Consider the following 13,635-nt stretch of genomic DNA (forward strand, 5'->3'; position numbering starts at 1 on the left):
TCCATTTTATCTTTCCTCATAGGATAATCCCTCATCCCAGGAATCAGTTTAATGAACCTTCATTGTATCCCCTCTAGGCAAGGATATCTATCGTTTCTTGGGTAAGGAGATTAAAACTGTATAGATGTGACCTCACCAAAGACCTAAATAATTACAGCAAGACATCTTTACTTTTATACTCCAACACACTTGCAATTAAGGTTTACGTGGCATTTTCCTTCATAGTTGTTTGCTGTGGCTGCATGTTAACTTTTGCCATTGCCTATCTACCATCATCCCTTTTAAGTAGCGTTACCCAATCCATCATGGTCAACTTGTGCCTCATGCCGTCACAGTTTCCTTTATTTAAATTCAAGGCCGTAGTCTCAGAATTAACTATGTCACACTCCATCCTGATGAAGAATGCTGTGATATTATGGTTGCTTATCCACAAGGGTTATGGCACAACTAGACTGCCAGTTATTCTTTTCTCATTACACAAAGCCATGTGGAATGACCCTCTAAATGCCAACATTTACTTGTCCCTCATGTTTTCAAGAAAAGAAAATTCTGCCTTTCCATTCTTCTGACTAAAGTGGATCATTTCACTTATGCCCACGGTATATTCCATCTGCCACCATCTCACTCAATCATTAACGAGTCTGTATCTTTTTATAGCTTTGCTATAATCCCCTTTACAGTTTACTTTCCCACCTGAGTTAATAAATTGTAACTAGTGGAGTCCAAGCCACTGGTGTACTGACGACGCAGGGACCACAGCAGTTCAAAAAGTACTGCAGGCTTTAAGTGGAGCTTTTTGCTGGCTGCATACAGGTATCATGCAAATCAACAGGAAACATTAAATTTGCATGTTGCCTGGCTCAGAAGCAAATGCATAGATTGAATGTGCATTACAAAAACCCATGCCAATTTTCAAATCTTATCCAACTTCACAGCCAGGAACTCCCTATTGAAACCAAAATTTGGGTAATGTCAATAGTTATAGGGGATTCAATTGTAAAGGGAGTAGATAGGCATTTCTGTGGCCGTAAACAAATCTCCAGAATGGTATGTTGTCTTCAGTGCTAGGGTTAAGGATGTCTCGGAGTGGCTGCAGGACGTTCTGGAGGAGGAGGGTGAATAGCCAGTGGTCATAATACACATAGTTACAAACGGCATAGGTAAAACAAGGAACAGTGTCCTAAAAGCAGAATATAGGGAGTTGGGATGTATGTGGAAAAGTAGGACCTCAAAGATAGTGATCCCAGATGTGCAATCAGTGCCATGTGCTAGTCACAGCAGAAATAACAGGATATATCTGATAAATATGTGGCTGATGAGATAGTCTGAAAGGGTTTCAGGTTGCTAGGCCATTAGGACTGGTTCTGGGGGAGGGTGGTGGTGAAACCAGGATAGACTGGACTGGAATTGATATCTGGGGGGGAGTGTTTACTAGAGCAGTTGGGGAGGATTTAAACTAAAATAGCAAGGAGATGGGAAAAAAGAATAAGAACAAAAGACAGAAAGGGGGATAAGAAAAGAGATAGGCAGAGAAACCAAGGGACTAGAATCAAACAGAGCCAAAATGAAAAATAATGGGAATGGGACAAGGAATGTTACAAAGATCAACTTTAAGGCTTTGTGGCTTAATGTGTAAACCCTTCACAATAAATTGGATTGAATTAATTACACAAATTGATGTAAACGGGTACGAAATAGTCAACATAGACATAGCTGCAGGGTCACTGGGAACAAGAACCGAACAACCAGGATATTCAGTGTTAAGGAAGGACAGGCAAAAAGGAAATGGCAGTAGAGTTGCATTGCTGGCTATTAGTGAGGAAAGCTATTAGCTCCGATGATGTGGAATCTGTATGGTAAAGCTGAGAAGCACAAGGGGCAAGAAACATTAGTGGGGGTTCAATATAGACCCCCAAACTGTAGTGGCGATGTCGGGGACTGCACTAAACAGGATATCAGGTGCGCATGCAATAAAGAACTTCTATAATTATGGGTGCCTTTAATCTGCTATTGATTGGGCAAATCAAATTAATAACAATATTAGAAGACGAATTCCTGGAGTGTGTAAGTGATGGTTTTCTGGCCCAATAAATTCAGGAACCAATTAGAGGACAGGTTATCCCAGACTGGGTATTGAGGAAGGCATAATTGTCAATCTAGTTTTGCGAGGCCCCCTGGGGATGAGCAACCACAATATGATAGAATTCTTCTTCAAGGTAGAGAGTGACATTGTTGATTCTGGAACTAGGGTCCTGAATCTAAATAAAGGAAGCTCATGGTATGAGCTATGAGTTGACTATGATGGATTGGGGAATGTTACTTAAAGGGATGACGTGGATAGGCAATGGCAAACATTCAGAGAGTACATGGGTGAACTGTAACAACTGCTCATTCCTGTCTGGCACAAAAATAAAACAGGAAAGATGGCCAAACCATGGCTTATAAGGAGGAGTAGAGATAGTATTGCATCTAAGGAAGAAGCATACAAATTGGCCAGAATAGAAACAACAAATCTGAGCAATGGGGGCAGGTTAGAATTCAGCAAAGGAGGGCAAAGAGACTGGTTAAAAAAGGGAAAATAAGAGTATGAGGGTAAGCTTGCAGGGAATGTAAAAACTGACTGTAAAAGCTTCTATAGGTATGTGAAGAGAAAAAAAAGACAAATGTAGTCCCTTACAGTCAGAAAGTGGGCGTGGTGGCACAGTGATTAGCACTACTGTTTCACAGCACCAGGGACCTAAATGCAATTCCAGCCATGGGTGACTGTCTACGTGGAGTTTGCATGTTCTCCCCCATGTCTGCATGGGTTTTCTTCAGGTGTTCCAGTTTCCTCCCATGCAGGTTAAGTGGACTGGCCATGTAAAACATTACTCTCTAAGTGTCAGGGAGATTATCAGGGTAAATACTTAGGGTTATGGGGATAGGGCCTTGGTGGGATTGTTGTCATGCTCAATGGGCCGAATGGCCTTCATAGTGAGAGGATTCTGTTGAAGAGCAGGGATGTCTTACTGCAATTGTACAAGGCCTTGGTGAGGCCACACCTGGAATATTGTGTATAGTTTTGGTCTCCTTATCAGAGAAAGGATGTTCTTGCTCTAAAGGGAGTGTAGCAAAAGTTTACCAGATTGATCCTGGGATGGCAGAGCTGACATGAATCACAAGAGATAGAGCCGCTTAGTATTATTATATTTGCAGAAAAATGAGGGAAGATCACTTAGAAGCCTGTAAAATTTGAACAGGACTAAACAGGGTAGATGCAGGAAAGATGTTCCCAATGGCGGGAGAGGGTCTGAGAATAGGGGATAGACAATTTAAAACTGAAATGAGGAGAAATTTCTTCTCCCACCCACCTGACGAAGGAACAGACAGTTCTGAAAGCCAGTGGCATTTGCTACAAATAAACCTGTTGGACTTTAACCTGGTGTTGTGAGACTTCTCACTGTGTTTACCCCAGGCCAACGCTGGCATCTCCACACGCCATGACTACCATCGAAATTTCTTCACCCAGAGAGTGGTGAGCCTGTGGAATTCTCTACCACAAAGCAGTTACAGCCAAAACAATACATGTTTTCAAGAAAGAGTTAGATATGGCTCCTGGGGCTAAAGGGATCACAGGATATGGGGGAAAAGCAGGAGCAGGTTACTGAGTTGGATGATCAGCCATGATCATAATGAATGGCGCAGAGAAGGCTTGAAAGGCTGAATGGCCTACTCTTATTTTTCTGTGTTTCTATGTCAGGAAACATTTTTTTTCACACAAATGCTATTAGAAACCTGGAGTTCTCTTCCCCAAAATGCTGTTGATTAGATCAATAGGTTTTTGTTGGGTATTAGGGAATGTAGCATAGCATGTAAATAGAGTTAAGGTGTAGATCAGCCATGGTGAAACAGGTTCAAGTAATAATGTCCTAGTGTACCCACGGACCTTAATTGCTCAAAATTTTCTAGAATAGTGCTTGGTCGACATACATTTGGCCTTAGCACCCTCCTTAACCCTGACTTCTCTTCAATTTTGGTTCACGATGTCTACCACCCATGGGAATTCAACCATCAAAGTCAGCCTTAGATCTCAGCAGCAGACATGGGAGCAATTTTTCTGGCTATACATATCTATTTGTTTATTCCAGCCAAACCAAAACAAAATGTCTTTTTTTCCTTCAACTACGAACCCCCATTCCTCAGGACACATTGCCAATTTGCCTACTCACTATGTATATACGAGTTTTTAGGACTGCTTTCACACCAAGTTTATGTCACAGTTGTCCTCTTCATCTCTAGGGACAGGGGGATAGCAGATATTTCGTAATCCTGAAGTACAAAAAATAATTTGCTGTATTATTAAATACCAAGAAAACTCTCTTCCCTAATGTGGAAAGGGTATTTCCTGGTCATTGTCTTTTCGGAATTGATGCATCTTACTACTTTCGTGTGTTCTCTTCAACAGCCAGTCAGTCTTCATTGAGCGAGCCTGAGCCACCACCAGTGACTACAGCTAGTCAGATGGCAGAGGCAGGAACAAGTTCTGATTGGCCCTTGGAGAATCCAAGTGGCAACTCCTCCTCCGCACAACAGACGGAAATGAATGCTACAGCATTGGGAACCAACGCTGCCACTGCCGGTAGGTCACACATTAACAGATAACCATCAGCAGCATATCATTTAGAGCACTATCTGGATGTGCACATTCACAATCAGGAGAAGGCAGTATGACTTGGTCTGTTAGCACTGTGAGAAGGAGTTTGTGTGATTAGATCCACTGCACTCCTGCTGTGGGGATGGCCTTAATCCTTTTTTTGGAAGCTCTTTATTTCTCCAATAAAGGAGGAAGTTGCTTCTGTGATACTATGTTTCTTAACATTTTAATTCTGTAATAATCCAGTTGTATTTACAGAAAGTCAATTCTGATGGTGCTATAGGTGATAGAAATTAAATTGAAAATCTAAATTATATATTTCCGAAATATTGGAGGCAATCTAAAAATGTTAATGTGCTCAGTAGGGTAATATATGTCAAGAACTTTGCTATGCAAGACAAAAAACCATCAGCATAGATACCATTGCTGGGCATATTCTTAGTCAGTGAGCATAACCTGATTTTTACTCAATCTTTCATCCAATATGTAAGCATCCAGTTTTTACTGTCAGTCTTTGGTTGCTAGAAATGTTATCCTAAATGATAATAGGTCCAAACCAGACCAAATCTTGAACATTGCTGCTGCTTCAGTGGTCTTAATGGATAAATATGCAATGTAAGTGCTGGTTGTTTATAAAGACCTTGTGCAATGATGACTTCAAATGTACACATGGTGGAAACAAATTGTGAATGTCATTTGAGAGCATAATTCATAAAGTTTTTTAATGTTAAATTAATTATACTGAAAATGATTGAAAATGGCGACAGAATAAAAGGTGAACTGTTGAAAAATCATAGAAGGCGATGGTTATGTTAAAGCCTAGAAGAAATGTGAACTTAATTGTCTTTTAACTTTGTTTGATGCTTTAATATGCTGTTTACAGTTTGCTTCTATCAGTCACACATCTCAAAGTTGTTATAGTTGCACAAAACTTTATAAATACTTTGTATTCAGAGTAGAGAAAGCCCTGGTCTGATGCAGGGAAAAATCAATCAAGGTTTGTATACCTGATCAGTAAAGATTGACCCCTGACAAAAAGGCGGCATTAAATGGATGTTGGATGAGGACAGTGCCCAGTGCGAGTGTGGTGTTTCTCAAGTACATGGTAGACTATTATTGTATCTTGTCAGCGCTCTCTCAGAAATGTCTTCTCATATGAGGTACTTGAACCTCCTAGTTACTGGCTGGAGGAAAAGAGGATAGAAAATAGGGAGAAGTGCTACATAATTTTGGATAATTAGAGAAGATGGTTTTGGGCTCATGCTGGCAGCAGCTCCCAGAGACTCTAATTTCTGCTGGCAGACTAGTTACTTTAGTTTTCAAATCAAATATTAATATTCAGTAATAAAGCTGCTGTCATAGCTTAATGGTTTTAACATTAGGCTGTTATTAAAGCAAATCCTTCACGAAACCAAAAATGACAGTGAGATTTTGAGTTGGATCCTTCATATCATGATAGCAAATCCCAACGCAGACAAAAAAGGAAGAATGGAGAGAAATCTTAATTTCGCTCTCATTTTGCAAAATCTCCCCAGGCCTGTTAATCGGGATGTGCCTAGGATCAATTAATGAGAAAAATTAATCTTAGAATGAACATGTTTGCACACTGAGTTTTGCCCTTAAAAGAGTAGGTTTAGCTTCATGCAGCTTTGCCTTCGCAGCAAGATACTTGTGTAACAAGGTGCAAGCAGGTGTTGGCCTGGAGAACATTGCAGATTGAGGCTATGGAGTGATTTGCAATCCAGGATGGTAATTTGATATCAGTGTGCTGAAGGGGCCAAAGCAAGTGGCGGTTGACCAAGAAGACAAATGAGTGGTGTGTGAGACTTGGTACAGGAATGAAGGTGGCAGAATTCTAGGGTTCTCTCTTGCTTTAAGTTTGAAAATAACTTTAAAAGCCTTTTATTTATCTTGCATTTCCATCTTCTAGGCTCCCTTCGATCCATAACAAAGTGTTTTCAATGGCTGATGAACTCCTTTTTAAAGTCAGTTTTCCAGCCAGAGTAAAGCATAAACTCTCAAGATTAGATACGTTAAAAATACAGTAACCGGCAAACAGCTCTGTCAAACACACATACTTGGCCATCTCCAAGACTGTAAGAGGTCTGACAACACCAGGTTTAAGTCCAAACCTGGTGTTGTCAGACCTTTTACTGTGTTTACCCCAGTCCAAAGCCAGCATCTCCACATCATCTCCAAGACCACCAGGGTTTGTCCACAACCTAACAAAGGTCAAAGCACTTGAGGCTAATTTGATGTGTTTCGGGACAATATTTGCCCATACTTATAAACACACTGCCTAACCTAAAAACAGGTTTAAAACTTGGGTGATCCACCTGTGTTTTTCTTTCTCCCACATTTCCCCCAACCCTTTGTTATTTTTGAGGAAAATGTCAACACAATTGAACAAGCAAACAACTTGCTTCCAGGCCTGTATTCAAGCCACTCTTAAACTGCCCCACTCAAAGGTTATCAGAATAGCTGGTCACAGTTTTTCCTTTGTACTAAGTGCACCTCATCTTGTTTTTTCTCTGTAATTGAATAGTTGGAACAAGCATTAAAAGCACCATTTTATTGGATGAAAGGAACTGTGAGCAGAATCGTTATATAAATATATTTGGATGATTCACGTAACTTTTTTGTCCTTTCTTATGAGATTATAACTGCAGTTAATCATTCTGCACAGCTGCTGCACAAAGCAACATGAGTTATTAACCCAACTTATATAAAGGTTGCAAAAACCTTCACGAGTAATTTCATGTGAATTGTGAAACACCATACATTAGTCTAGTTTCCTTCGGTGCATTTCTTTATGGCCCATAGACAGCTGCAATTTTTTTAATATTGTTTTTAAATTTAATATAATGTATATATAATTCTTTCAATGTTATCTCCCTTTATATGTGACACCTTTCTGTCATTGTTATACTTTTTGCCTCAATCATGCTTAATGTTATTGATTTCAGTCACATTTTCTGTGCTTAGCTGTTAGCTTGTCTCAGCCCACATCTCGCTAGTTAACCAGCAATTCCTGTTTGCTTCACAATCATATAGAAAGATGCATATGTGCACTTTATTCAGCACTTTAAAATTCAGATGTATTTTCCCCTCAGCCTTTCTGTAGTGTCTTCAAAAACAACACAAAATGGGTGCAACCTTACTGGCTGGCTGCATCAGTTGATCGGCACAGCGAGCCTGGAAGATTGCAGGCGAGGATAAAAAAAACCAATTCATGCTAGGCAAAAAGGCGCAAAGCCTATAAACATAAATGTAAAACAACTTACCTAGTCCTGCATGGCATCTTTCAGCTTCCTGGAAACTTTCCCCTCGCTGGTGTGACCAAAATCAGTACTGCTCTCCATCAACAGAAACAAGGTGCCTGGCCACGCTAGGGGGATCAGAGGCCATTCAAGTCCCTGGGTCAGGCACTAGCACCCTGCCTGTTCTCACCTGGCAGTGCCTGGTTGGGCACCATAAGTCACTGATGGGGGCAGTGCAGGGAGGTAGGGCCTGAGTAGGGGTGAGACTATGACAAAGATGGGGGGTGGGGCTATGCAGCAGGCTGTTCGGGGTGGTCAGCATAAGGAAGTGTGTGTAGGGTGTCTGCTGGGGGACTTCGGGAGTGTATTGATGCCCCTATGTCGGCAACCTGTGTTGATATGGGAGGACAATGTGCTTCCGATTAAGGAGGGGAGCTGGATTAGCAGGAGGTCTCCCAGTTCACTGGGAGATTGGGGTGCCCTGCTCAGTGGCACCCCGAGCACATTGCAGCTGACTTCAACAATTTACTTAGATTCCGTGCCTGTCTTCTGGCACAAATCTCCTTGCTGTCAGAAAAACTGACTCTGTGAGATGATTGCTGTGTCGGACTTGCTCAAAACATCAGTTTTCAGAGTTTGAGGACACATAACCTTTTGGAGAAGATGGCTCATTGGGAGCAATCTGAGAGCTTGAAAACAGTGCCCAACCACAGGTGGAAACTGAATTATAGCTGTTTCTAGGGATAGGCTAACCTGACACTAAGCTCTTTAATCAGCCTCTACGTACCGATAAAGATAATTTTTCAGCTGTTGCCCAGTTTGGGAACTTATTGCTGTTGAAGATGAGAATGCATTAGGCTGGATTTTCAGAGTTGGACCAACTCCGGAGACCTGAGCTGGATGTAGATATAGAAGTGCTGTCCCTATTTCCAGTAGATCTAATTTTTGCTAGTAGGTTAAAAGTGGCCTGGACATGAATCAGCTAGGTAGAAGGCTAAACTGAGGAGGACCATTTGAATGTGGTGTTGAGTTCAAACGGACCCTACTTTGGCTCATTCCAGGGCCTTACCTTGCATATTGAGAGTCACAAGTTGATGGAGTAGACATAAGCATTCTTGAAAAGTGGATAAGATTTGTTTAATTGTCATGGTCTGATGTGTTTCAAAACTGGTGCTCTTTAAACATGAAGAAAAGGTTGAAGCTGTCAGTGAAAGTTTGAAATAAACCCGCTGCTGGACTATTTTGATGAATATGCCATTTGCTGTATATTAAGAAAAAAAATTACTGACTGTTAGTGCAGTTCCAATAGAGTTCTTTGTTGACATTTCCCAAGGGCTATAATCATGTTATTATGAACGCTGGGTTGAGTTTCAAAGCTGAGAGTATCTCAGCAGGGGTTCTGAGATCACTGCTTGATTGATAGTTTAAACCGAAATTAAAGGATTAGCTGTCTTTGTGGTGTCTGACTAGTAATTTCTTTCGTTTTTTATGTAAAAGATTAAGATTTAACAGCTTTGAATGAGTTTCATGAATGGGAGTTTTTTCGCTATCAACAGTGCATGAGTGGGAGCTGATTAGTGGAAGTTTTTTTTAAATCTCCTTATGGCTCCTGAGATCTGCCCATAGCGAACACTGGTGTACAGCTATGGAGGTGGCAAGAGGGAATGTGAGGGAGTATGGGGATGATTGGGGGCTAGGGTTGTTATGGATATAAGCAGAAGCTAGGTAAACATACTGTTTTTTCCTTAAATATTCATTCAATTCCTTTTGAAAGTTTCTGTTAAATTAGTATCCACGATTATGAGAGCTTAATGTGCTCTAGGAGAGCAGTTTGCATAGAATTACATAAAACATGGAAGTGACATGGTGATTATTGGAGGGCTTGAGTTGGCTTAGTGGTGGCATGGAGATAATGAGAGGACATGGCAGTGTGAGAGGTGTCATGGGTTGGCATAAAGGAGCAATCATGGGGGGTTTGTTGGAGTGGGGGTGAAGGATAGAGGGCCTAACAACCTCTGAAATAACTATGGTGATCCAAAAGAACTGAGATAAACCTTCTGACCACTCCACTTGACCACCCCACTAGCCATCTAGGATCTGCTTTCCTGCCCATTTTGGCAGGAAGAATATTTTAAAAAAGACAAAATATCTAAATGGTAAGAGATTGCAGAACCCTCAGGTGCTGCGGAGATCTGGGTGCCCTCACATAAGAATCACAAAAGGCTAGTATGCAGATACAGCAAGTAATTAGGAAAGCTAATAGCATGTTTACGTTTATTATGAAGGCAATTGAATAGAAAAGTTGGAAGGTTATGTTTCAATGTGCAGGGTACTGGTGAAACCATAGTTGGAGTACTGTGTACAGTTGGATACCTGATTTAAGGAAGGATATAAATGCGTTGGAAGCAGTTCAGAAAAGGTTTACCAAATCAGTACCTGGAATAGATTATCTTATGAAGAAATGTTAGACTGCTAAGCTTGTTTCTGCTGGAGTTTAGAAGAGTAAGATTGAAACATGTAAGATCGTGAGGGGTTTGATTCCAGCCTTGGGTGACTGTCGGTTTAGAGTTTGAACATTCTCCCCATGTCTGCGTGTTCATAAAATGTGCAGTCTAGGTTACGGGGATACGGGAGGAGGCCTAGATAGCGTGCTCTTTTGACGGATCGGTGCAGACCCGAATGGCCTCCTTCTGCACAGTAGGGATTCTATAACCTAGTCCTAGTCAGGAACTTAGCTGCAGGACCAACAGGGATGTCTGGAAAAAATGTGGAAAGAATAGGATCAGTTTGCTACGTTGTAGAAGTACAAAGTCAACGTATAAACGACACATGGCTCATTTGAGAGAGAGTTGGGACTGACACCTAGAATCAACAGGCACCTTCCGTGGAGGACTTGAGTTTATCAGTTGCTGATACAGGAATCCCTGTGATAAGTATAGAGCTGAGATACTCAGCGATTGCAGAAAATGAGGAGACAGCAGCTACTGTACTCCAGACTGATGGATTTACCTTTAGGGTGGCATGGTGGCACAGTGGTTAACACTGCTGCCTTACAGCTCCAGGGACCCAGGTTCAATTCCAGTCTTGGATGATTGTGTGGAGTTTACATGTTCTCCCTGTATCTGCATGATTTTCTTCTGGGTACTGCAGTTTCCTTCCACAGTCTAATGATGTGCAGGTTAGGTGGATTGATCATGCTAAATTGCAACTTGGTGTTCAAAAACATGTAGGTTAGGTGTGAGATAGAGGTGAATGTGGGTATGTGAGAGGTGTGGGTGTAACAGAGAGGGAGATGCATTCGTGTGAGAGAAAGAGAACTGAGTCTGCGTGTGTGTGTGAAATAGAGGGGGATGCATTCGTGTGAGAAAGAGAACTGAACCTGCATGTGTGTCTGAGAGGGAGGTAAGTCTGCGTGTGTGTGAGAGGGAGAGGTTAGTTTGCTGGTGTGAAGAGCGAGAGGAGTGTGTGAGAGAGAGCGGTGAATCCGTGTGTGTGTGTGTCGGGGGGAGGTGAATCAGTATATGAGGGGGGAAGTGTGTGTTGGGGGGGTAAGCCTGCATATGTGTGTTGGAGAAGTGAGTCTGCATGCAGGAGAGGGAGTTGAGTCAGTGTGCAAAAGTGAGGAGGTAAGTTCGTGTGCATGCATGTGTCTGAAATGAGAATCCAACTCTCCAGCTGCACTCTGTATTAAATGAATTTGTGAGCAAAAGACCAGAATCACTTCTCCCATTAAAAATAACAAAAAGGTAAGACGTGTGATTATTTGTTGAGTAAGATATCATTTTATTTATAGTAAATGCATACATACAAGAAATAGAAAAAAATTTTATAAATTTGTTTTTGTATATTTATTGTGCAATAATGGGCATTTTTCATTGTTTAACTCTTCAACACAAGAAGAATGTTTCTCAGAGGTTCCGTCAACACTCTTGGGAGGTTAAAAGGGTTCCATTGCTGGAATGGGTCAGGGAAAACCCTGCTCTACTGGGCATTCCTAGTAAACAGTTAGAGATGTAATCAAGCAATCAATCACATTAAAGGATTTTCACAGCCGTCCCCCTCTCCCCCATATGAAATTAAAATGAAATCACTGTTTTTTTTAAGTAGAGCAAATTAAAGAATGGGATATTGAAATGCAGTGAAGTTAGTAACTAACATATTTTGAAATATTTATAAAATAAATTTAAATAATTCATCATTTAATAGCTTTCTGCAATATAAAATTATTTTTTCATGGTCAATTCTTTTGTTCATTAAATTGTATGAATTGCATTGCCATTGAAACCCTACTACACCTGATTAAACAAGGTTAAATGTTTATGATTTCAAACAGCTAAGTGGAGCAGAAGCTTTAAAATTTTCTTTGATTTCAGTGGTCTGTTCTGGAGGAGGCCACAGGATTCCCGTGCTAATCTACACTTGCCCAACATCCTGATGTTGCTGGCGTTTTCAAGGATGTAATGATTGCAAATGCTGACTGTTGACCATTAACACTTCATCCTGCCTCAGTCCGTAACGGTTTTGATCTTATCAAACTAGTTATTGGAGTCTGTGTTCACTTGGCTTGTGTATCTGAAGATTAGTTGACCTTCTTGTGCATCAGTCTTAAGCTACCGTTAGCTCTGCTCCCGCCCCTCACCCTCCCCTCCTCACCATCACCACACCTCCCAATTTTTACAGAGCTATGTGACAATGCACTGCTTTGCAGGAACATAGGTCTTAGAAACAGTGGTAGGCCATTCAGCCCATCAGAACTGCTCCGCCATTTGGTAAGATTATAGTTGATCTGATTGTGACCTCAACTCCACTTTCTTGCCTGCCTCTCATAACCCCTGATTCCCTCTTCTACCAATAAGTTATTCAGCTCAAACTTGAAAAATTCAGTGACCCAGCATCTACTGCTGTTAGGGAAGCGAATTCCACAGGCTGGTGGCCCAGAGAGATGAAGTAAAATCTCCCATGATGGGGAGTCCTCTTATTTTTAAATTTTAATCCCCTAGTTCTGGTGTCCCCCACAAGAGGAAGCATCCTTCTGGCCCCCTCAGGACCTTATGTATTTAAATGAGATCACCTCTCAATCTTGTAAACTCCAATGAATGTAGGCCCAACCTGTTCAACTTTTCTTCCAGTAGCGAACTCTTGTGATTGGAGAGATTGAGGGGTTTAAGGACATTCTATGAAGTTATATGGGGAAAGAGCAGGTGAGTGAGTCTAATTTTATAGCTGTTTCAAAAAACTGGCGCAAAAACAATGGACATTTTTCTTCCTCACGTGCTGTAATCTAATCTGGGTGAAATCTGTATAATTTATTTCCTCTATAATGTAGCTTTTTATGCAACTACATCAACTCAATATGAATTTAAAGAAAGTTATGAACCAGTAATCAATAGAGCTAATAATACAAGATTATATCATGACCATCCCTACACTAGACCTAAAAGTAATGATTTGTAGCATTTTAGTGTGACTGTTGCTAATGAGGTTTTGAGAAGTTGTACTTTGGTTTTGGTTAACTAAGTATCACTAGTTAGTTTCTTGCTGTAGTAAATTTGGTTTTCATTGATACTAATTTTAGTCTTTGAGCAAAGCTTCCTCACAAGACAGTTTAAAGCTTTGCACAATAAGTTACAATCCTTCCATCCAAAGATGTGTGGGTAAGGTGGATTGGCCATTACTAAATTGCCTCTTAGTGTCAGGGAGATGAGCATGGTAAATGCATGGGGTTACAGGGATAGTGCCCGG

At 41.0% G+C, this 13,635-nt stretch overlaps 1 protein-coding gene across 4 annotated transcripts in view; it reads left to right on the plus strand.

The window, feature by feature from the left end:
• Window positions 1-13,635, plus strand: part of LOC145343936 (activating molecule in BECN1-regulated autophagy protein 1-like) — a 400,132-nt gene that overhangs the window by 368,804 nt on the left and 17,693 nt on the right. For 3 of the 4 annotated variants that reach the window (XM_080190487.1, XM_080190488.1, XM_080190490.1), the window contains one exon: window positions 4,445-4,618. In XM_080190487.1, the coding sequence (XP_080046613.1) occupies window positions 4,445-4,618 (174 nt within the window). Of the gene's footprint in view, window positions 1-4,444; window positions 4,619-13,022; window positions 13,099-13,635 lie in introns of those variants that run through there. The other variant, XM_080190491.1, reaches the window with a different exon arrangement.

This window comes from Carcharhinus amblyrhynchos, chromosome 6, assembly GCF_965287045.1.
Source record: "Carcharhinus amblyrhynchos chromosome 6, sCarAmb.v2.hapA, whole genome shotgun sequence".
NCBI classification, from domain to species: domain Eukaryota; kingdom Metazoa; phylum Chordata; class Chondrichthyes; order Carcharhiniformes; family Carcharhinidae; genus Carcharhinus; species Carcharhinus amblyrhynchos.